This window comes from Nomia melanderi, chromosome 5 (genome assembly GCF_051020985.1).
Source record: "Nomia melanderi isolate GNS246 chromosome 5, iyNomMela1, whole genome shotgun sequence".
NCBI lineage: Eukaryota > Metazoa > Arthropoda > Insecta > Hymenoptera > Halictidae > Nomia > Nomia melanderi.
Genome location: NC_135003.1, coordinates 3899725 through 3925886, shown reverse-complemented (window position 1 = coordinate 3925886; position 26162 = coordinate 3899725). Strand labels below are relative to the sequence as shown.

Sequence of the window (26162 nt, the reverse complement as noted above, 5' to 3'; positions counted from 1 at the left end):
ACGAAACGAATTAATTTGACTCGTATTGAATTTTATAAACATTATTTGGTCAACGTTTGCTTCAATTTTAATTCATACTGATACACAAATATGTACCACTATTGTCTACTTTTAACACTAAAATTACCGAACAATTGGAGTGATTTATTTCTAAGTTTTTATAAAAATTAGAACAATATATTTCTTGAGATTTGATGGGTCCTTTATTGTTATATCTATACAAATACACAAATTTATTTTACAATTTTTCGCAAAAGCCTTGTCATACTTTAAATACTTGCAAACTAAACATTCTAAAATGGCTGAATTTGACCCGTGTGGTATTTTTAGTATTAAACCTCCAATTCCCGAAATTTAAATCAATAAAATATCAACTACTCCAAGAACAATAGAACAAACTATAAATGTCCTTAAACCCAGTGTTAACAAAACAAACTGTCCAACTCGTCTTCCCAAATCACTCCAAGATACTTTTATCTCGCATAAAAGCCCACGCTCCATCGGTAAGTGTAACTCCAGACAAAAACCGAAGAACTTTCCCCGGCACCTCACCCGCGACACAAAGTTCCCGGGCAAGTAGGGGTGTCGGTCGACATCGTGTCGCGGCTGATGGAGCTTTCACGGGTGTCACGTGTGGATTCCCCGCGTCAGAGAACACATTCTTCGATTATTAGGGGAAATACGGCGAGGAGTTGACTTTCACGCTTTCGCCGGTTTCGAAGCTCGAGGTCTCTCGACCGGGGATGGTTGCGTTCGTTCGACCCCGATGTGCTATCGCACAACTACCGCGGGTCGCGGGGACTCCGCCCACCAGCCAATCACCTACGTGCTTTAGCTACCCCTGTGCGCGCGCGATTTCTTGTCTGGGCGTGTCCCTCCGGCGCGGAGCCGGTCAACGGTGGCGTTCGCCGGCAGCCACCCCTAGCAGTATACGAAGACCAAAAATTACGAGCCCATAGATCACGCGCACACCCTTGTGTACCAACTAGGCCGCCGGAGTCCTCGCGATAAAGGACCTCCGGTTCCGATTTCACGCGTTCTTCGCTGCCTCCGCTCGGATCTGTCCCGTGATCAACGCGGTCTACGCTTCAGGAACCGTGCTGGATACCGAAGCTGCGAACGGATCAGCCATTGGGACGTGGACAAGACCAGGTTCGAGAAGATTGTATTTTGTGGCTTTCGAAACGGTTTTTATTGTTGACTCGATGTTTCGAGAGGAGCAGAGTGTAAATTGAAGTTACGAATTCTAAAACAACACAAGTTAATCAATCGACACTTGGAGAAAATCTTTCCTTTCATCTTCTTTTATTTATTCATTACCTATTTTGTTGATTCTTGTTGAAAGGATTGGCTACGTGTATATCTATATTACGTGAATATTTTTAATATTAAACAGGTCTAGCTGAAAACGGTCAACACCAATAACTCATGTGGATAACTTAAAAAGTGGCCTTGTGCTAGTTTGAAATTCATAACTTCAATTGATTAATTATTCCTTTTCCTTTTGTTGGGTGTTTAGGGTAATTAGTAATGAGACTGGAGGAATTTGGTTTTGGATTTGAGATACTCAGGGTTGTTCTGAAGTTTTATTAGAGTGTAAACTTGTATGGCAGTGCAAATTTGTTTTCTTGTTTTTCTTTCTTTTGTAAGATAGTTATGGTAATTGAGTTTTAGATTTGCGGAATTTAGTTTAGAACTTGGGATACTGGTGATGGTTTTGAGTTTATATTTTGTAGTATCCTTGTGTAGATGTAGACACATTTACATGGAGAGTCATTTAGGATTCTGTTAATAAAATAGGTGATTTTAATGAGTTTTCTTACATGATCTTTTATTGAATATTGTTTTTTAATGTTTGTGGAGTCTATCGTATGAGTTGAATTATTAGAACTTCATTAAAAATCTATGATATTATTTTTAAAATTTTAGAAAATACACTACTGGTAACACGATCGTTTAAAGTCTAACTCTAGCTATTAACTGATCACTTCAGCAAAAACAAATTCAAACGATGTTTATATGTCGTCGTCGACAGTTTTGTCTACAGGCAAACGTGGGAATTGCTCAGATGAAACGTATATAGAGTATTTAAATAGATTTTATACACGATTTGCTTCAAAGTGGACGTGGGAACTAAAGAGTTAAAGTCATTATTTTATTTATGTTTGATGTACAAGGTGAGTCTCTTAATATGACGACTTAAAATAACTTCTAAGTTATTATATTACCTTACTTTTTTAACGAGATATTAAGGTCAGCTTCAGTTTTTTCAATAGAATGTATAATATTTTTTCTTACGTTTGGATAAATCATCAAATTTTTGTTGTAAGAAAGTATTGGACAAAGTGGAATTTAAAATGAATACTTACTGAGATATATTCAAATCAATAATCTTCTGTGAGAAAATACGCTCAATCAACGTGATTCTTAGCACGACTTTGTTTACGACGGCAGGTCATGTTTGTAAACGTGTTCCCTGTTACATGTTAGAAATCATCAGCATGAAATGCCTATTTAGTATTTCAGTAAACGTTAAAGTCGCTGGAAAATGTTCTTCGCTCGCTGATTATTCAATCACGTAAGTGCATTGACTGTAACGAACAACACTTCGAACACCACTTGAAATAAAACTTGTTTTAAAAATATCTTAGTAATTATTCATTTTAAGTTCCACTTTGCATAATACATTTTTACGCAAAAGTTGATGTTTGATCCGAATTTGAGAAAAAATATTCCATTTAACATTCCATTTCAAAAATTGAAGGTGACCCTAATATTTTGCTAAAAAGATAAGGTAATAAAAAACAGATTAGATCACTGTATGTCCCCCTAGATACTCAGCAACGTTTTTTTAAAACATTTTTTCATACAACGAATAACTTACAAGTTATTTTAAGTCGTTATGTTAAAAGACTCGCCCTATATATTTAGAAAAAAAGTTAAGGTTTTTGTTAGTAGGTATTATAGAAAATTATTATTTATTATTCGTTAGCACTACTACAAGTTAACTGATGTTTAACAATTCTAATTTTTTCGGTCTCTGGCTACTTTTGGTTCTATCACAATTAATCTCGTTGCTCTCATTTTCATACCTTAACCCTTTGCCTTGTAATAACGTGTTAGACTAGTAGTGAAAATTTTAAACAGAATTAAATAAGTATAAATATTACTCGATTTTCTTGAATTTAAATTACATATTAATCTTCTATTATTAATTATAATAGTTTAGAGGAGACATGAACATAGAATGTGCCCAAATTTTTTCTTTTTCTCAATAAATTATTAATGACAAAGTATGTATATCGATTATAGTTGAGAAATAAATCGTAGGGCAAGGGGTTAAATCCTTTCGCGCTCTGATTCTCTCTCTCTCTCTCTCCCCCTCACACGCACTCTTATCCGCCATAATCGAGGTTAAGACAATTATGTTATCGTTAATATCGTTTTGACCGTGGCTTTGTGAACTCGTTACTTGCGTATTGATAATATACCGTTATCCTGTTTTATGACGTTTGGAAGACAACGGTTCTTTCCAAACGCCATGAAGCACAATAATGCTTTTCGCCGAGAAACTGGCCAAAATTCAATTTTCGAAGTATATAAAAACGTTTTGAAATTAACGTCATCGTATTGAATTCGATGTTTTATAACATCATTTCTGTAAAATGTTGGAAAACAGACCAGTTTTTACACAAGTTTACTTAAAAATTACGTTTATATCAGTGATGTTAAATCCATCATTTTGAATTTTGTATTTTTGATCAAATATTCAGGTACTTGCGTATTATACGGACTACCTTCGTTTAAAAAAAATAAAATATTGATAATAATAATAGCAATAGCAATGATAATAATAATAATATGCTATTAATAATGTGTTTTAATATTAAATACATAATAATCCATACCTTGAGTTAAGTAGTAAAGGTGGTTTGTACAATATGTAAGTACTCCAATATTCGAATTTAGCAACCTCAGAAACACAAACATGTCAATTTTTATGAAAATTCTATAAAATTATGAATTTTGGGCAACTTTTCGTCAAAAGACATCATTGCGTGACGCGTTATGGGTTTTCTGTGAGGGTAACTGCTTTCTGAACTCATCCTCGTTAACCTACAATGTTTTTGTATATTATGTTTCGTTCATTTTTAGGACAGAACTCAGAAGGCAACCTTTTTTCGAGTTCTTTTCATAGACAGTTTTTACAAACATATGAAACAGGCGGATGTTTGTATTGGAGTCAATGTTTTTCTTGCTTTTCCACTGTTAATTGATGTTTATGGTTTTAAAGAGTTTCATTTCTTTAACAGATCAAGATGGCCGCTGCTGCTGGTTTAAGAAGATCGAGTCGAAGATGGTCGTTGATGAATACACAGGTGTGAACACTTGCGGTTTACTTCTGTGACGATTGATTTAAAAAATCGAATATTTACTACGGATTACCATTGAGACTTCAACGGAACGTTGTGCAGGTAAAAAGCATTACGGTTTCATTTTCTTGTGCATGCCCGTTGTGAGAGACATCTCTTTAATCATTCATTAAATACAAAAAATTGGGTTTGTTATTATATTGTAAAAAACGCCACAACGATTTTCCTTAAACTGCTTTTTCATCATTTGTCTTGCTGGAACCATTTTTAAACTTTAATGGTTATCATTGATAAAATTGTCTGCAATGCGAGATTTTTTAATGATATTGAAACACGTACGGTTGATAAAATTAATTTTTTGTTCTTTTTTATTTCAAAAATAATAATAAATTGTAAACTGATAAATGAACCACCTAAATGATGTAAAGATAAGAATACATTTAAAGCGTAGTCGATTTTATTGGCATACAATAGGTAGGTATTCTATAAATTTTTATATAGATTTTACTAATTAATTAAAATAAAATTATCTATGATTGATACATACAAGCTATTATATGCAAATTTGAATTCTTATCAAAGTTAATACTTAGAAGATACATGACAGGTCTGTTGGTTAATATGATCTTCCTATTGATATTTATCGATATCTCAAACGAAGTTTTATAACATGCATATAATATCACTATTGTAAATATTTTTCATGTAGGTCTACCCTAATAGTCTATTTTTAAATCCCTAATTTTCAAGACCTAAATGAACGAAGGTCAATTTGTGTCGGAAAAATGGAAGGAATCGTAGGATGAATGTCTGTAGATTTACTGATAATGATACTGAAGAAGTGCAGAAAGGAAAAAAGAGAAATACAATAAAACAAAGAAACTGTCCGCCAATCTGCTACTGAAGGAACTATTATTATAGTTTTGTTTAGAAAGTAATGATAAAGATTCGATGTAATCTGTCAAACATTAAAAATGAGTAGATAAAGTTTGGGTAAATATTCCTCAATATTTAGATAACAGTATTTATGAAAAATCTCAACTATTTTAAATCGTCTGACAATAGGGACCATTTTTTCTTTCGTGAAGATTATAAATGCAAGTTTATTGTACATTTTTGCTAATTAATCTATTGATTTCGACTGCCTCATTTGTCTCATTGTAATGTTTAAAGTTTCCAATACAGATTAACGCACATAAATAATTTGGAAGACATGTATAATTATAAATATCGTTAGAAAATCTTAAGTATCCGATACTGGAGGATTTCCCCTATAAACACGTGGGTTGCTGTAGAAGTTTCAAGAAAGAACGCGAAAAGTCAAAAATATGTTTGAACTAACAGTTTTATTATTTTTTTAAATATTCTCCTTCGATATTAATATAGTTTCTATTATGTCGTGTCAACACTTTCTAAACTTAAAAATGTAAAACTTTACGAAATAACGTGGATTCGCGCGTTGAAAGATTTCCGAATGAAAAATATCCGAAGCTAAAAATCCTAGATACTACATAACTTACCGAATCGTATGAATGAACATAATTCATCGATCTTCAGATGAGCAAAAGAATATTCCGTCCACATGGAACGTTTCGGCTGGGAGTATTCAGCACTCAAAGGGTTAATACATTGACTGCCACGAAAAACATCAGCGCTTTACGTATCGCTTATTCCTTTGTAGCAAAGATAAAAAGAAACAATTATTAATTATTTGCTACCATAATTCTTACGTTACGTTGTTATCTAGATATTTACCCCATGGAACACTTTTACTCGACGTTAGTTGTTTTCAGTGATAGCGAAAGTGTTAAATATTTTCGCTCATGAATCTAGAGCACGTCGGAAAAGAATGAATCAGTTTCTAGAATTCGAGAAAAACAAAGAATTGGCTCGCCCTATCTGCTGCACGCGCACTGTACATCGTGGCGCTGAACAATTAGGTGTGACATGTGTCGTAGTCGGGCCGGTTCGGTAATTGTCCGTGAGTAAACCCACCTGTAAGCTTGGTTTTTCGGTGGCGAGGCGTGTAATTGACGTGTCAGGTAAATACAAGCATATGCCTCGAAAGCTATTCGCACATGTTGGCTGCGAGGTTGGCGACTCAGGGTATTTTTCGTCGGATAATAATGTATTTCTTACTTTTGCGCACGCGATACATTACGCTCGATTGCGACCGTCAGCCTTGAATCGAAACACAAGGCGAATATTAACTTAGGCGTTCCCATTTCCTTTAAACTCTATATTTTACGTGGAAATTGCACGTATTACTTGTGTCGCACGCGTGTTGCCCTAATTGTTGCAAAGCTTTTGGAAAAGTTCTGTCGGTTTAACCCTTATGTTAAACCGGGTATTACTGGGACACCCATTTTAAAGTGAGTAATTTAATTATTCAACTAAAGAAAAATTGACATGTGGTTTTTTTTCTTCAAATAATAAGTAATAGTAATAATAATAAAAGATTAATAAAGTGTTATAATATTAAATAAATATTAAACTAGATCAAACCCCAATGACTGTTCAGTGCGACCTTCAATTATGAAACAAAGGAGGTCCGTATAATATGTAAGTACCGTCTATTTTGAATTTAATCAGAGCATTAGACGTAAGTTTACATTATTTATATAAAAGACTAAGTCAAACAAGCAAATAGGTATAAAATTGAACGACTAAGTCTCAAAGAAAACGTGTTTGAAATTCCGTAAGCGATGTTAACACAGACTTAGAATCGTTAATAATAATAATAACAATAATAATAAAATAATAAAATCAAATATTTATGATAGATACTTACTTACCATAATTTTTTATAGCAGAATTACTTTTACATAGCGAAATTAGAAAAGTTAAAGACCTACTACAACAACAAACTTGTTTGAAAGTAGTATCTATTCATTGAGGGGATGATCCATGATTTATCAAAATATCATTTAAATTCAATAGAGAACCTTCGGTGATTATCTGACAGACGCATAAGAAGCGAATATTTGGCAAATATCTATTGCGTACATAATAAATTAGTTGCAACGATTTATCGGAAGCGGTATTTCTTCTATAAAAGTTAATAATCCTGTAAAGTCTATTTAATTACATCACGTTTAATCCCTTGTCCTATAATATCGTGTCAGACTCGTGAAAAAAATTTTACACTGAATTGCATTAATCTAAATGTTATTTGTTTTCTTTGAATATATATTAAATATCACTTCTCTATTATAAATTTGAAACCTTTAGCGTACACATACAGTCATAAAATTTCTTCCATTATTATGACAAGATAATTTATTGCATACAATAGGTAACCACCAGATAAAATATTAAAAATTTTAATGTTTAAATAATTTTAAAGTTAATATTAATAATATTAAAAATATTAATATTAAAAATTTTAAAGTTTATAATATTCTCACAAAATCCCCGATAAAGGAACACAAAAAAGAATCAAATTTCAAAATTCAAGGATTACCGTTGAATATTTTCGTTGAGGTTACAAAAGATAATCCCTTATGCAAATTCAAATTTTCAAGAATATAAGTAAAAAACTGGAATTGCAATAAAAAATGATCCTTTCTGGCAGTTACATAATTTATATAAAATAATTTCACAAAAGTATTTTCTGTGTTCAAACTTTGATTTAACCTCATTTCCTAAAATATTGCGTAAGACTCGCGATAAAAATTTCCAATTCAACAAGTCGAAATGTTATTTATTTATCGCATAAATGAAATATCACTTACTCATCATTAATTTTTAACCTATAGAGTAAACATGGAATAATCATCGAATTCTTTTCTTTTACTAATAAACCATCAACAATAATATAGTATTATCAAGCACAGTTATGAAAGAGATCGTAGCACAGGGGATTAAATTCTATTACAGTTCATAAAGTTAATGGAAGCATTCTCAATGGACAAAGTAGAGTATTAATAAAATAATCGACAAGGAATATTCGTGCACCAGTTGTCCAGCTGGTACCGCAGAAACCAGAAAAATATCTGATACACGAAGTCATGGATATCTCGGAACAGTTGTGTACGTACATGGCTGTCGTGCACGGTGTATCCAAGCGAGTCACGCAATCACTGCCACTCGTGTGAAACGCGCACGTGCGCGACCGAAACTAATTTCACGCAGCCGTCATTAAATTAAAATCGGTTTAGGAGTCAAATTCGACTTCCTGTTCCTCTTCCAAATGATCTCCCTTTATTTAATAAAATATTGACATTGATTAACACGCTTGACCGTTAAAATAGTTAATATTCATGTGTCTGTGATAACTGGAAAAAAGTTATTTATCTAAAATAACTAGAAATATGATATCTGTGTAAATTAACTAAAAATATGGGATCTGATGAAATCTAATAGACTACATGATAATTAGTAACAATAGCAATTTAATAAATAATAGACAAACCTGTGGGGTTGTTGCACGCGAAGGAGCGGATGTTGAATTATTTATTAACCCTTTGAGGACAAAGCTGTTTTCAAATACTGAACGCATTTCCTGCACTTTACGCACTGGAAATTTATCTATTCGAAAAGAAAAATGTAGGTATTGCGAATTGTAACATTATTTCTACTGTTGGTTGAAATAACATTGGTCTACAAAATTATTACTTAAACAAAATCTAAGATATATTATTAAATAAAGTAACGATATGTAATTATTTTATTTTTATTTAAATTAAAACAAATTTTCTAATACTACTTAGATTTATTTCTAACATAGTCCTTGGAAAATGCATACTGAAAGCTTTGATATTTATATTATTTGGAATATTAAAGGCTTTGATAATGTACACTATAATAAATTTTATTTAACCTTTAACCATTAACGGATCAATCCTGTAATATATAAAAACATGTTATTATTTTCATCGTTGTTATTATTATTATTGTTGTTTTTTGTATATTTTATGTAAAACAGTAAGCAAACTTAATGTATTTCTACACCGTTAAGGGTTGATATAATGCAAAATGTTATTAAACATTAGTAATTACATGTGTAATAATATAGTACATTTCGACCACGGTTAATTGGTAATTTTTGTATACGACTGGTCCAGGTGATAATTACTCAGCACGACCCTCCTCACGATCGCTTGAAAGGGATGCTTAACGCCACGTGCCTTTTTTCAACGAACCCTCTTCCGAAATTTCCATTATACACGAACAATGAATGATACCGATATCATAAGGTTAAAAGAAAAAAAGTCAATAAAAAAATTAAAAGTAATTTTCGTGACGGGTAAAACTCGAGCCATTCACCTAAAAGAAAACTTTCGATTTTCTATTGCAGATATTTATTAGAGTATTCTATTAAGAGGCTTGTTAACACTAAAACTATCAGATGGGACAAATGTATTTCTGAGAATTTATTAAAGAAATTGAGTTAGCAATACACAAATTGAATTGTAAATTAATTAAAGTCTCCATAAATGCACTCTTGGAGTTTCTATAGAGGAATTTTAAAAAGACAATTGAACTGCTCGGTAGTTTAGTGTTAACACTTTTGTGACGGCCGATAGCCGGACAAAACGTTTACATAGCTGAATAATTATACAATTATAATTACATATAATTTCAATATATATGTATAACCATATATAATTTTAATTTAATATAATTTCCAAAAGTCTGTGGCTAAGTACGTCAAGGTTTTGTTATTTGTAGGTATGCGAATATAAAAAATATTAAATCTCAGTATGACACTTATAATCATATGTTGCTCAAAGTTATAAAAAATGAAACATTACAAATGTCTATAAAAACAATGTTTTGTAATAAAATGTATTTAGCTAAAGAATTTAAACTAATGTAGGGCTACGTTTTGCGTCGCGAATGGATTAATATATCCTTGTAAATATGTACGTAATTTATTGCTAGCACTAGTGGGGTATAAAACGTGTATTATATCCTAAACAGATTAATAAAGTTAATATATGGACATCTCATTGATTTACTTAATTTTTTTTCTCGAGGTGCTGAATGAAATTAAACGATTAATTAACTCAAGATTTATGCACCACGAATGTAAAGGTTTTCTGGCGTTATAACTCTAAAATTATAAAATACATTCATTATAACAAATTTATTTAAATTATTGAATACATTGTTAATTTGTACTTAGAGGTTAATATTTATTAATTGGACGTTACATATGTTTTTCTATAGATCGAAAAAAAATTACGGTTTTAGAGGGTTAAAACTGAACGGAATCTTGAATAGTGTAACTGAATTTTTATTCCATTACAATTTCTGTAAACGAATCTATGACGGCCTATATTCAATGGAATATCCACTGTGAAAAAGGCAAATGAAGAAAAAGTGAATGGAACCGAAATTTTCGCAAGGAATATACGCGCAGATGATGTCTCAGCTTTCCACCCAGATAATCGATCTGTATTTTTTATGCGAAAGGATGCACGTGACGTGACGGGGAAAAAATTTGCATGGGTCTCTTGAATTTCCAATTGACAGCTTATGTCCCACAAAGAACTTTCGACACGCTGCACTCGACACAGGACTATCGAAAAGTCATCGGATTGGCATTAACCAAAATTGCGGTGCAACTGTGACAAGCTTGTCGAAGTTCCTATGATAGATGGTCGCTTATTAAACTGTCTTTGAAAATAATTCGGTCTTCTCTTTCATTTTATTCAAAATGATTTTGTTTGAAATTAAGTTGACGACGAATCTTTTCGAATTTCGATGGAACGTAATTCATTTTCAGCAATTATCATTGCACATAATGAAAGATAAGATCGATACATCAAATTGTTTAACCCTTTGCGCTATGATTTCTTGCTCACCTACAATAAATTATTTTATTGTTTATAGTTCACTAGAAAAGAAAAAAATCCATCATTCTATGTTAATAGAATAATGACGGAAACATAATATTTTATTTGGAGTTGAAAGGATTGAATACTACGTCGGTTGCAGCAAAAGTTTCGGAAATCTACTGTCATTCAATTGTTTATTTTCGTAAAACTTCACATTTTTAAGTTTAGGAAGTGCTAACACAACATAGTAGAATATGTATTAATATCGAAGGAGAATATTTAGAAGAACGGTAGTCATTACTTTTTGTAGCAACCCACGTATATTTATATTTGTTAAATTCTGTTTGAAATCTTTGCTACGGGTCTGTTACGGTATTGTAAGGTAAGTGGTTAAATGATTACCGTTTAAATTAGTTTATTTTGTATATTGTACTTATTCGTTTATTTTATTTTGTTGGGAGAAAGAGGATTGGATTTGACTTTTCACAGTTGTATCGAGTGCCAGGTAATTTGTATCCGTCGAAAATGTGGCATATGTTACGTGCATGCGAAAAGATGGTTGATGTTCATGTAAACAGAGTTAAGTAATTTGCTCCCTTCTGACTACGTAAGAGAGAACCAACACGATTTAACGTTGTATATTATTCCGTACAACACTCTGACTCATGATAATTATTAGAATGCAAATTTTAAACAATTAGAGATAAATGAATTTTAATTAAAATCAAATAAAATAAATAAAATGAATACATTAATTGAAAAATGAATTTTTTCTATTGTGATTTTTAAAAGTAATATAATTCTATTCTTTACAAAACATTCTGCAATTCTATTTTCCATAATATTTCGAACATCGTAGATTTAAAAATTACTTTACAATTCATTACCTTGAAATAATCACCCGTAGATATTTACGTATTTTAAGGGATATCGTACCGATAACATTGACCTTCATATATATTGTTCTAATAAAAACAACTATATATAATAGATATTTAAAAAATTCTTTACTAAAATATTCAACAATTATCTACAGTACAACAAATAACACACGAGAATTTCTTCACGCTTGAACACTATCAACAATCTAAGTACCTATCGACAGCCCACAAAATAAAAACAAAATTATTCGACAGTTATCATCGTCATTTATCTGTCAACTAAAATGAAGAAATGAAAAAGTTCAACAAAAATTACTCTGCGACAATAACTCATAATCAAAAGCAGTTACGCTCAAATACACCCAACAAACTACCAACTGTTCACGAAGTAAAAACAAAATTATTCCACAGTAACCACCGTCATTCGTTCACTAGCGAGAACAAGAACGCGAAATGAAAGAAATGATTTCCCGTGATAGTAGCCGTATGCTTCAATGATATATGTAGCACATTCTCGTCGCGCGGAGGACAGAGGTGGTCATTGGGCAATGAAAATATTATGTCAGGTTAACGCTCACACACGCGAGGGCCGCCCTTCTGGCAGGTTAGGGGGTGGACTATTAAGAAGTCAGAGATCTCCCAGCGGTGGCAGTAATGACGGTGTCGGGTGAAACTGGTCTTTGGGTGAAGGGGTGCGGCGGAGTGCGGCATCATCCGGCCGGGACTCTGTCGGTGGTTTACCATCGACGAGGCTGAGCGATGCTCCACGTCACCGATGCATTATTGAGTCTGTGAACCGTACAGGTGGCACGACGTCCTATTAGAACGGGAAAGACCGCGGCGGCGTCGCCCCGAGAGCCTTCGACAAAGAGGGAACCCCATTATCCCGAGGGAGGGACAGGGAGGAAGGACAAGGTGAGGTCCGGGAAGTAGAGAATCTATGAGTCGACTTGAAAAGGGGTTGCAAAAGTCATCGAGAGGGTAAAGGATGCTTTAACTTTGACCTTCGGGCCGCCACGCCGGGGATTTTGAGACATTACACTGTTTGTTGTGATCAGGGGTTGAAATGGTTCTGAACACAACTGTTTGAAACTGTTACACAGAGTGAACCACGAAGCGTGATCAGCTTAGATTATTCTGTTGCTAGCGGTTCGATCGAAAATTTTGTTAGCTAAAATAACATGGTTCAAGGAGAGCTTTAAGATGATTCTACCAAACTTTTTGTCAACCCTTTTTTCCCTAGAGTTATCAAGGTCACCTCCAGTTTTGATAAAGTCGCCTGAGACGAATTCGACAAGCATCATAACAGATGTTTTCTTCTAAATCTAAAAAAACTGAAGAGAACTCGTAATTGAAGAGTTTTGCAAGATCCTTAAAGCTTATTAAACAGGAATGGTAAGCATAATCTAAGCTGATCACGCTTTGCTGTCCACCCTGTATATCGATTCTGACTGAAGCAGTTATGGAAAACCGAAATAAAGTCATAATTGTTATTGTTTGGTATATTTGTTCTGAGCTATATCGGTTTCACTTCCAGTTCTTCAGAACCGGTATTATATCGGTTCTATAACTTATTTTTCGTTTCTGTATTTGGATTCCATGTTTCGATTCTGCATTTCTTTCGAAACCAAAAAATAACAGTTATAGAACCGATATAGAATCAATATCAATGGATATTAAAAATCGAAACAGACATCAATTCACCGAATAACAGTTATGACTTTATTTCGGATCTTCATAACTGTTTCAAGAACCGTAACCCATAACATAACTATTTTCAATTCTTGCTTGTGATTACTATGAAAATCTACGATGCATTTTGAGAAGTACAGTGGTTTTTATTTATAACACCTGTCATTTGAAATTTGAACGGAAACTAATTTTATTGATTGTAAAAATGCGACGGTATTTCGAAGGAAAAGTATACCTATTAGTTTTGGTGGATGATTGGAATACTTCTTTTGAACGTTTTCAGAAATTTCTAGGTTGTCGCTGATTTTATCACTCACTCTGAAAATGTATTTAGCTGTTCATGTCTAAATGCCATTTCTGTAGATATTTTTATGTCATTGAAAATTTCCTGAAAATACCTACACTTAAATTAATAATTTTTATGCATACATGAGATATGATTTGGTGTTAAAAAAATGTAACTTTAAGAAATAATTCTTTGTATTGCGATTCCCCTGTTCTTTTTTAACGAAATGTTCTTTTCTTGGAAATTTTGACATGTCACTAAAGATAATGAAGTCATTTTAGATTCTAGTCTTTAACGACTTATCTTGTGGAAAATGGACCAAGTAAAAAGATCTGATTTGTTTACACTAATTATAAATCCTTAGAAATTTCACTAACCCCATTAATTTTTTCTTTATTTCATTTCATTAATTAAATTTTGGAACACTTTTATTAGAGATTCGCGCTGATACAAAATTCTGCCGTAGGCAAGGGGTTAAAGGTCTCTAAATTCAGACGGCACCAGAAATTTAAGAAAAAGATTACAATATGTAAGTTGGAAGAAGTAGAAAATAAAATAAAACTTGATTTAAATGGCTGTTTAAAATTCATAAAATTCGCATGCGTGCGATAATAGTAAGGTAAAATCGTATAAAGTGTTTTCATCCTGAAAATTCAACAAATACCGTATTCGCTCGATTTATTGAAATATGTTCGCGAGGTTTTACAGCTATATTTACTGTGACAGATTCTAAAATTCATGAGTTCAAAGTCAGTGAGTCGTAAGCATTGAGGAATCGAAACTTGCCAGTAAGCGATGTTTAACAATCCGCGAGTCGCTTATTATGGAATGTGCAATATGCAACAACTCGTCGCTCGGTGTCTATAAGTTCTTTCATTGAACGAACTATTACAGGAACTGTCACGATTATTGTGTCTAGAGTCACGTTGCTGAAAATTGCACGTAATGAGAAGTCTATATACTTCGATGAAAGGTAAAACTGCCATCATCATTTCACTAGGGATACTGAACAATTCTTGAGAAAAGGGAAGTAAGAAAGGAAGTAAGGTTAAGCTTAACAGAGTATAGTACATTGTTATCTGTTCTTTTTTTACTAACATTTGGATAAATCGCCATAAACTAAATTTTAACATTAGAATTACCGAACTTTTAATATGATTAATGTGTAATCCTTATAAAAATTGTAATAATAGATTTTTTATCGATTTCTTCATGTATTCATTGTAGTATTTAAGAGAAACTATTTATTTCTTATAATCAATTGAGATATTTAACACTTTAAAAATATTAATAATTGCGAGATAAGAAAACTGAAAATCGTATATTTGACGGGTGTGATAGTTCTAGTGTTAATAACTGTCTCTTTCGTCGTTTGTTTCTACTATTATTTAATGTGAAAACAATATCCTTTTTTGGTGAGCGTATGCATAGTTTCATTCCTACTTAATAAATATATCTTATAAACAATATTGATTGAAGATCATTAAATAAACTTTTTACTGCATTATATATTTTATGTATACACACTTATAATTTATGTAACTTACAAATAACATATATCTCGTTAACAAAGAATCAATAAAGGAAAATTCTTTTTAATATTCTTTCTGTTTTTACTTTCATTTTTTTCAAAAGAATATAAACAAAGTATTTTTAATTTAAAATATATTCTTCTTCATTATCCATGGATAATGCAATTAATTTTTAAAAGTAATAATAAGTAGAATGAAACAATAACAATATTTATTTAAAATTTATTTCAAATAAGATATATTTTAAAAATAAGAGAGGTGTTAAGAAACGGTATTATTTATGGGATGCCCTAATATTATGACGAATAGGTCCGGTGACAAGATGGAGGACAGCCGGGCTGAGAGTTTGTGCAAAGTTTGCGGCGACAAAGCTTCCGGAAAACACTACGGAGTGCCCAGCTGCGACGGATGTCGTGGTTTTTTTAAGCGGTCAATCCGCAGGTATGCAAGGTAATTAATCCCGTCCCGACTTCGAGATAAATCTACCCATAAAACAGGAAAACTCGAATTAGAAAGTCTTCCCTAAATTATAGTCACCACTAGGAAGTTTTGTCGAATGTTTGAAAAACTTTTTTGAAAGTCTATACAAAGAAGTGATTTAAATTTTCATATAAATAATAACTTATAATATATAAGAACAAATAAAAATTCAAAAAAGTTAATATTAATAGACTGGACAGTACAGGTAGTTAAATACTGGAAGATTAATTAATTTACTTTATGAGACACCAGTATCATTCTACTTTAATTAATTATAAATGTTTTTACTAGTATGTAAATGATTGAAATTTCGAAAGAGTTACTGCGACAAGAAACATTTAATTTTCTTTGAAATCATTTTTCCTGTATCTATAAGGTAAACAAAATTTAGATTCAAGGTTGAAATAAGTTTAATGTTTTACTGTTTAATGTTTTAAATCCAATTAGTATCGTGAAATAATGATGTAATGTTTTTACGTTATATTTGTACACTATAGTTACATAGAATTTTAACTACTGTGTTTAGCAGACTATTTCCATAGAAAAAAGAATGTACTATAAAGATTACAGAATATTCAAAGCACACAAGTATTCCGTTGGAAGAGATGAAAGAATTCATTTGTATAATATAATATTTGGTTCGTTTTCATAGAAATTTGGATTACATCTGCAAGGACAGTGGCCGCTGCATCGTCGATGTGTCACGTCGCAATCAGTGCCAAGCGTGTCGTTTTACCAAGTGCCTTCAGGTTAACATGAAACGAGATGGTACGCTTCGTTTCACCGGTGATTAAAACTTAAATTTCTTTTATCTATATATATAAGGAATATAAACGAATAATTGCACTTCAACATGCAATACTAGTACTACGGTTGCCAAGCGTATTTTCTAAATAGATTATTCCAGTTGAATTATGTTGAATTCATATTTGTCGATTAATTCAATTAAACGAATATCCACTGTAACATTTCGAGAAATTAACAAAACATAATTAGTTAAAAATCAATACAAATACTTTATTATTTAGGTAAATTTCTATTTGAATACAATTTCACTCGTTAATCTGAACTTTTACTCGTTTACTCTGAACAAAAGTTTACTCAATACTGCAGCTTAACTGAACTATCAATAAATTATTAACTGAATAATTGCTCCTTAATACAAGAATTTTCCTAACATAATCTCCAGCAATTAACCCTTATGTTAGCAACCAACTACTCACGTATCTAGTTGTCCATTTTCTTCTACACAATTCGTCATGTTTTCGTGAAAAATTGAATTGCTTCGGATCGCTATTTTGTTTTAACATTTTCACATCGATTTACATCGAAAGCAAACCTTTTGATTGATTATGCAAAAGATGATAATTGAAGCCATGAATGCAGAAACAACACAAGTCAATCAATCAATATTTTGAGAAAATCGATCTTTCTTTATATCTTCATTCATTTATTCATTATCCATTTTGTTTATGATTGCTAGAAGCATTGGCTACACACACATCTTCATTACGTGTACATTTTTAATATTATTAAATAGGTCGGAATAAGCTGAAAATGGATACATCAATAACTCATATGAATAACGTTAACACTAGATTTACGGAACAAGTCAATTTAACTCATATTGATATGTATAAACAGTATTTGGTAAAATTTTGGGTCGATTTTGATTCGGGCAGTTACGCAAATATGTGTCTTAATTGTCCACTTTTAAACCTCTATTTCCTAAAATCTAAATGAACGAACATTTTTCCAAAAACGATAGAACAAACTATACAGTAAATGTCCGTAAATCTAGTGTTAAAAAGTGAACTTGTACTGTTTTGGAGTTCAGAACTTCAATTTTCCATCTACAGAAACGTTGCGTATGATAGGAGCCCGCACGATTCATGACTCTCGTATCCACAAATATACGCATAGCTAACATTGACAATATTACAATGCATGGAGAGACGTTCGTCCCCGCACAAACGAAGGAGCTATCAAAAAAGGGGTGCTCGCACCCACATGAAACTCTACACTTGTGCTTGCTCACGCAAGAATCCGAAAATTTAACCGACCCCGCGAGTGGTGGAGCGGTGTCACGAGCAGCCCGGCGTTCACAGCTTTTGTAAACACTTCGAACCCAGCTAGGACAGCCCGATAATCCAAACACTTGATTGCACAGAGATATCAATTAGCGAGGGACGGGACGAAAGGTGCCCATTAAAAGTGCGCAACTTGAGTTTTTCTCGTTGAACTGGGTGAAAAAATGAAAATAAAGGATCAATTATGTGAATAGGCTGGTCAGATTTCACGGGGTTAGATTTATTTTGATTGAAATGCCGGAGAGTTTCTCAATCTTATGATTGGGGGAGTTATTAACCCCTTGCCATATGATTTTCTTTGCGGCTAAGATCGGCTAACTAATTGTCTTATTAATAATTTGCAAAAAATGCGAAGAAATGTTTCATTTATTGAAAATACATAGTTTATGTTTATCATAAACATAAGTAATATGTAGTAATGTATTAACTTATATTAATAATATATATAACAAAATATATTAATAATACAAATATAAATATAATATTCATGTATACTTTGAAAGTAAAATATTGAGAATAGCATAATAATCTTTCTCTTTGATTCATGTGAAATGGAGAATATTGATTTTGGTTAAATTAATTTGAAAATCTTCGCTATGAGTCACACTTTTCATTGTAGGGCAAGGGGTTAAAGAGACATTATAATGAGCATATTAAACGACGGTGACTAATATTTTGGAAGTTGTAGTAATTAGGAAAGGATGGTTTTGTATTTTTCTATAACATAGCACATTCGTAAATGATTAACACACTTTTGCCAATAGAATACAAGCGAATTACAAATGGTATAAATGCAACAGTATAGTAGTAACATTTTTCTACAACGAATTAAAAGTAAGTCAATTACTATAGATATCCAGGATGTATAAGTTATAGATAATTATAATCAATTATAGACAACTACTTGCTCTGATATTCAAGAAAGAAATTTCCTTCATTGTATATACTCACCTTCATGCTAATTACTATCAAACATTCTATAATAATTCCAATCGTTTAAACCATAATTGTATAAACGCTATTAATTACATTAATACCAATTACATGGATAATTTGAACATCTTTCTTACTCTTTCTTAATATTTTAAATAAATGAATAACAATTTTACCATAAACAAATCTTTTCATAAACAATTTTATAAAAAACTCATTTTGTATAAATACGAGTAGCTTGGCTCTTATTATTTTCCGTTTTAATGATAATAATGTTTGTGGCCCATTTAAATACTTAATTTTGAAATACAACAAATCTGAAATTTTTATAGCGGTTCAACACGAAAGAGCTCCACGAAGTACTTCTTCGCTGGTCGGGGCTGCAAGGAGAGGTCCTACAGGACTTTATTCAGGAATTCCGCACGTGTATCACGCTACAAGCAACCATCCGTATCATCCTCTTTTATATCCAGCGTTGTTTCCCTTCAAACCAACGATAACGCAAGCGTTCACGCCATCGGTCGGTAAGTACAAGAATTTGTAGAAATAGGTCACCTTTGCAAGTTCGCCGTATACAGAAATGTCGAGACTACTTTATAATTCGCAGCTACACATTTTTTGCAACGATCATCGTCAGAACCACTAACAGTGACGACTGCCAAAGAAGACGAAGTGACCAGCTCCGAAGAGGCTGGGTCGGTAGAAACTAGAACAAAGCCGAAAGGTAAGGATCTTTATACATAAAACTTTCTTCAATAACGATCGATCAACAATGAACATATAAACAGTGATTTTCTCAGATTTATGTTATAAGAAATCAAATCAATGAAGTTAACATATTTCTTAATTTATTCTCCTATATCACAAAAAGAATATATACAGGAATACAAAATGCATTCTCCAATTATGTTCATTTAATTTATTTATTTATATTTTAGCGACTTTTCAAAATCTTCCGATTCACATGTTTTCAGATATTATTAACGTTTGTGATAAGAAATATTCAAATTTAATTTTCTCGGACACTACGAAGTTTGTAAAAGGTATAAACTTAACTTTTAGATTAATTTTTGTTCTAGAAATCCTATTATCCTATTTAACTAATCATGTTTGGTGTATTTCGTGTTGTAGAAGATTTAGTGAACACCCGATTAGCGCATCCGATCATCAATCCTACGTCTCCAGAATACATAACCAGTTTTTCGATTTTGCCCACGGAAAATATCTACGAATTCGCGGCGAAATTGCTGTTCTTTGCAGTCAGATGGGCTAGGAGCATTCATTCTTTTTTACAGGTACGTTAAAAAAATTAGTTTTTCACTTATATGGAGGTTTAATCGAAAGTAAGATTGAATTTTGCTACATGAACTTGTCACGGGTTGCAATTTAAGTTTTTGTTCTGTAGAAGTTGAACTTTTATGTTTTAAATCAACTTTTTATTCTGTTGAAGTGTAGCTTTTGCATTTCACACTTATGTTGAATTTCAACTTTTATATGTTAAATTTTTGTTAAATTTTGACTTCAACGGTTTAAACTTTTGTTGAATTTTAACTTTTATAGTTGAATTTTTATTTTAATTTCTTTCGATATTCTTTTAGTTGCCGTACAGAGATCAGACCATTCTCCTGGAAGAATCTTGGAGTGAACTGTTCGTCCTAACAGCTGCACAATGGAATTTTCCCGTTGAAGAGGTCGCATTGGTATCCAGTGATACACCATCCGAAAGGAAAGAAGTACTCGTTGACGAAGTGAGGAGATTGAGGGAATTGTTGGGAAAATGCGCCCTTCTCAGAGTCGACCACTCAGAATACGCTTGTCTTAAGGCAATCGTCCTTTTTAAAGCAGGTATGGACAATTTCCCATATTAAAAATGTATGGATTCATGGATGATCGCGAGTGCGCCGTTTTTTACAAGAAATAAAATATAAAAAATATATTAGACAGTATAATAATCTAAGAATACAACAAAAACGGACTTAAGATACATATAATGTCACAGGTTAATTTTACTCAATAATGACTTCTCAACCAATACATGCGTTATTAACTGTAGACATTAAAAAAAAGAGTCCAGAAACCGAAATGACAAATTGAGTAGACGAATAATGTCGAATGTTCTAGTTTTCATTTTTCCAACATATTGGTATATTTGAATTGCTAATTACGTGGCTCTTAAGAACGAAATTTCAGAGGAACATTCTTGGCCAGTTGACGATTAGTTAAAGATAATTTATAGAGAAAAGGGTACGTATATAGTTTTGTAGATTTTTTTTTAAATTTTTAACTACAGTTAAAGTAATAAATATTTTTTGCATATAGACTTAATACATCTGTGCGTATCTTAAGTCTGTACACGCACATATACAACTTCATTGAAAAACCCTTAGAGCATCGAACGCTTTTTGGTTACACTTTGGGATAAAACTGAGTTAAAATGAATAACCGTTGTAAAACGTAATAAAACGCTCAAATGACAGAATAATCCCTATTTTTAAAAGAAATAACTGATTTAGCTTATAAAATAGACCCGAAACTACTATTGACACGGGCAACGGTGCAATTTAAGCGGCTCATTTGTCCAATTGGAATTTTTAATTATACTCTGGGATATATTATCCCGTGGGTAGTCTGTGTTGAAAAATAACTTGTTTATTCCTTAGAATCCCGAGGACTTTGCGAAAGGGGAAGAATAACAGCCTTACAAGAACAGACGGTTACAGTGTTCTGTGAAAGAGATTCGCGCAGGGTTGGACGATTGCTGCTGTTGTTACCTTCAGCGCGAGCGCTCTGTCGATCAACTCTACAAGAATTGTTGTTCAAACCTACGGTAGGTGACGTTAGCATCGAACGGCTATTGGGTGATATGGTGAGCGCGCTTAGACCGACATAACGTAACTGATCGACAAAACTTGCTTAATTGGTAAGTGTTACCAAAATAACGGATGTGATAGACTAATACTTAGCGTATTTGGTGTCACACGATAGAACGACGAATACAACGTAACGTATACAAAAACTTATAGTTTGTTTTCCAAATCTAATTAATTATTATGTGGACAATTATGTGATTGTTGGTGTACCTCAAGAATCTTGTTTAGATGAACAGAAACATAATGACAAGATATGAATGCGAATATCTTGGGAAAGGACAAGAACAATATACCAAAGACATTTTTACATACCTTCCACATTTTTTAAAAATGCGCTGATAATGAAGCATTGTTTTCTTCAGCAAACTTCAATCAGTGGAGAATCCATTTTGTGATAAATAATAGTTTAAAATATTCAGAATACAAAAGTGTCTGTGTGTGATGATTTTAAACAAATTTTCTATTAATTTAGTGCTCCAGTCAAGAATGGAGTTGCAAAATTTACAGTTCTTCCTCTTAGAGGGCATAACAAGATTATGACACCCTTTTACAAAATTGTCTTTTTCTGTTATGGCTGTGGTTTGTTTTTTATTATTTATGTAAATTGTGATACGTATCTACGATTATATGTATCTTGAATTTGTTATGGACAGTGAAATAACGATAAATGGTCGACTAGCTTATATTGCTAAGGAGGATACTTCATAAAATCTGTTAATGACATAGATATTTGCATTAATCGCGTCCTCATGTTACCACTTAATAAATCTAGTCAATTGTTTATTGTATGTACTTACTAGAAAGTAGAGCTATTAGTTTAAAATAAATACTCAAGTATTATATTCTAAAACGTTATGCAATTGTTTTACGTCGAACCCTAACTGTATTATCCAGTAACAAAATTGTAAACTAAATACAATTACTTATATTCGTTATACTATAAAGTTATTGTAATTTCTGACCATTTTGTACTTCGTAATCTTTTCTTCGTCACAACAGATGTGTTAAAAGTTTCGAAAGATCACTTTCAAACTAATATTCAAATTTGCCCTAATATATTTACAAACCGTTCAAAACATCTAGTTCGCTTAAACATCTCTGAATTAATCGGAGAAAATATATAAAAAAATTTAAGGTAAAGCTATAAAAGACAATCCCTTGTCAACAGTCGATTGTTATTACTTCAGTAAACTGCCGGTGCATTTTAGAAACGTTTACTTCACATCAACAGTAAAACTGACTTACACAGTTACACGTCCGCGATGACGAAACACGGAAAACACGTCGCCACCACGTTTACCGCGGGCGCCGGAGGGAGAGATTTGGCGTGTACCAAAAAATGAAAAGAAAGACACTAAAACGCACACCATTATGTTTTTTTTTTATTAACTAGAATAATTTATTTTTTTTCATGGTAGAAAAAGGAGAATATATCTTAACTCATGGACTGCATTGTACTCATATATATACAATTACATACAATCCTCGATTGAATGTTACACGTAAAGTTCATTTATAAATCGATTTTCTTATTCTTTCCTCTGTCTTCTGCGTTTCTATATTATGTTCCTGCGGGTTCTTTCCGGGTATCGTGTAATGTGTGCATGTAATAAACGTTCAAAACAAAAAGAAAAAGAAGAATTGTTCGAATTGAAAAACTACGAAACTGTACGCATGTCGTTTCCTTTTTTTTCTCTCTCTTTTCGTTCGCTCGCTGCTCTCGGAACCGTTGTCACTCCAAGGAAGGAAAACAAAAAGAAAAGAAAAGAAAATCCGTGTTTCTTTTTTTTCGATCACACTCGCTGTGGCGTACAGTGTCTCTTCTCTCTCTCTCTCTCTCTCGCGCGGAGGAAAAATAAAATAGCTCTGACAATAAGTGCGAAAAACGTTTCTCGGTTTCTCTACATTTTTTTTTCTTTTTCTTTCGACTTTTGTGTGTGGTGTGTGTGTGTGTTTTGTGTGTGTGTGTGTGCGTATGTATGTATGTGTGGCTTGTGCTCTTTTTTTTTATCGCGGTTCGTTATTATGCACTATTACACTTGTTTTTCACGAGGTCTGCTTTATCCATGCGTGGACCAAGGGAAAGACAGAGAGGTAACCGGGATCGGAAATTGCGGAACTAGTTGGTGATGGTGTCGGTTTGCTGGTTGCTTGGCTGCTGGTGGCGGCAGGTGAATGGATGGAAATGAGGGAAGACAAACAAGAAATTCGAGATGAAAGGCAAAAAAGGAATCGGTGGTAACGTGGAAAATGCGAAAAAAGCGTGGAACTGCCTGATGGAAAATGTTTCGACGTGGCGCCGAAGCGATACCCCTTTTCGAGAGTGTCGTTCGGAATGAAAGTCAGGAGGAAAATAAACAAAAAAAATATATGTATATCTGGGAGTGAAAATTAAAACACGGAAATAGGAATGAAAAAAAAACATAACTGAAAGTGTATCGGAAAATGTTCTCAGGCCTCTCGTACAGTTTTCTCGCGTTCCTTTTCTTTCTTTTTCCTATACGTGGACATTCTTATTCTTGGACCATAGGAACCGTTTCGAAAAGAAATTGTGCATGCAAGCAAAAAACGAAAACTTAAAAACGAAATTCTAATCGATTAAATATGCAGACGAACGTCGTTTCTGTCTTTTCCTTTTCCTCGAAAAAAATCAAGATCCGTTATACATATATACATGTATATACATACATATATATGAAACAAAGAAAAAAACTTAAAAAAGATATCTCAGCTTTTCTCCAACGAACTTGCATACCGAAAAAACACGGTTCTTTGCCTTTGGCTATCCTCTTCGCCGTTTTCATTCCATCGCCTCGTTCGAATCTGATCTCTCGAATTTGGGATCCGTAGTTTTACCAACTATATAAACGCAAAACAAGAAAAAAAATAGTACAGTCTAACGAACAAACTAAAACAAAAATGAAAAGGGACGAACAAAAAGCAAATGTACCAAGGGGACCACTAGTTCCGTTCGTCCCCTTGGCTCGGTCCGTGAAAAATTTCTGCCTCGACTATCTCCGCCGGTTTTCCCAGCGCTCGTTTGAGTGATCGATATATTACCCGGATACAATAAAATTTCTGTTCTCATTTAATAGCGTAATTCCTTTTCCGTTGTTTTCTTTGTTTCAACGCGCTTACATCGAAATAGACTTCTTTATTTTTTTTTAAAGTTACACAGTTTTTTCTTCTTTTTCAATAAAAATTCCTTCGGTTTCTCACGCTTGCGTCTCGCTCTCGTTTTTCTTACGTGTTTTCCTTTTCCTCTTCCCGTTTTCACCCGATATACTTCCACTCTCTCTCACTCTCTCTCTTTCTCTCCCTTTCTCCATGTTCTCCCTTTCTCTATAATTACTTTACATTTACATTTTACGTTTTCCACCTTTTTTTTTGCTCGTTTTACCAGATTTTAAAGTTTAATAATTTGTGAGGAATTGTTCTCGTCGAGCAAGTGTCGCTCGCTTGATGATCACGGTGCATCTCTCTCGCTCACGCGCGCGCGCGCCCGACGCGGCTGCCCTGTAATTTTCGTTCTTTTTCTTTTCTCTTTTCACGCTCTTCGTTCCCCTTGTGTGTTCACCTTAATAGTAAGAATTATCGTAATAATAGTAGAGTTAATAATTAATATTAGTAGTAGTAATAATGAAAAAGCGACAAATTTTGCTGAGGGACGAAGGGAATGAAGCGGTTTTATACATCGAAAAATTCTTTTTTTTTTGTTCACTGAACAGGCCGAAATGTTGATTTTTCGCACGTAATTTTTATCAATGCGGTCGCATGAACGAATTTTGAAAGGCGCCGACCGTAGAGGTCCGCGCCCGAACTACCGAAAAAGGAAACGGGGACGGGCCGCGACGGGTCGGCGCGTGAGCGTTACAGAAGTTCAGAAAGAAGACGCTCGTGGATCGGCGTCTCGCCCGATTTTCACCTGTATCGTTTTTTTTCTATTCGCATTTTCTTTTTCTCGAGATTTTTCTTTCGTACGTGTTTTTTCCACTGTTTCCGTTTTGTTCTGCCACTGGCTGCCTAACGATTCTCGCGCGAATCGAGATTTCCTCCGTGTTCCCTAACCGTTTTTCGCTTGTTCTCCCCTGACTCCGCGTGCGCGATAAAAATTCGCACCTGCGCGTATCGCGTATACATCCAAATTACACGATTAACGCGAAAAATCGTTGGCGTTTAATCTATTTATTACTTTTCTTTCTTTCTTTTTTCCTTTTAAACACATTTCCACCTTTTCTCG

General features: G+C 33.1%; 1 protein-coding gene across 8 annotated transcripts; it reads left to right on the top strand.

Moving 5' to 3' along the window:
• The first annotated feature begins 938 nt into the window (after window positions 1-938).
• Window positions 939-24355, top strand: LOC116431000 (nuclear receptor subfamily 2 group E member 1). Of its 8 annotated transcripts, none has more exons than XM_031985855.2 (10): window positions 939-1152; window positions 4314-4475; window positions 15859-15990; window positions 16682-16797; window positions 19385-19576; window positions 19660-19776; window positions 20027-20095; window positions 20184-20347; window positions 20651-20897; window positions 21713-24355. In XM_031985855.2, exons 3-10 carry the CDS (start codon window positions 15872-15874, stop codon window positions 21940-21942), a joined length of 1254 nt encoding a protein of 417 aa, XP_031841715.1. In that variant the 5' UTR covers window positions 939-1152; window positions 4314-4475; window positions 15859-15871; the 3' UTR covers window positions 21943-24355. The 8 variants fall into 8 exon arrangements, with proteins under 8 accessions (XP_031841715.1, XP_031841713.1, XP_031841714.1 ...); XM_031985853.2 differs by having other exon boundaries at window positions 16682-16815; XM_031985854.2 differs by having other exon boundaries at window positions 15859-15999.
• The last annotated feature ends 1807 nt before the right edge of the window (window positions 24356-26162 follow it).

Excerpts from the sequence above, each read along its gene's own strand:
- LOC116431000 (XM_031985851.2), top strand. The coding sequence starts at position 15,872 with ATGGAGGACAGCCGGGCTGAGAGTTTGTGCAAAGTTTGCGGCGACAAA. Across the intron at positions 16,816-19,384 it reads TGGTACGCTTCGTTTCACCG|CGGTTCAACACGAAAGAGCT; the intron begins GTGATTAAAACT and ends AAATTTTTATAG. Across the intron at positions 20,898-21,712 it reads AATCGTCCTTTTTAAAGCAG|AATCCCGAGGACTTTGCGAA; the intron begins GTATGGACAATT and ends TTTATTCCTTAG.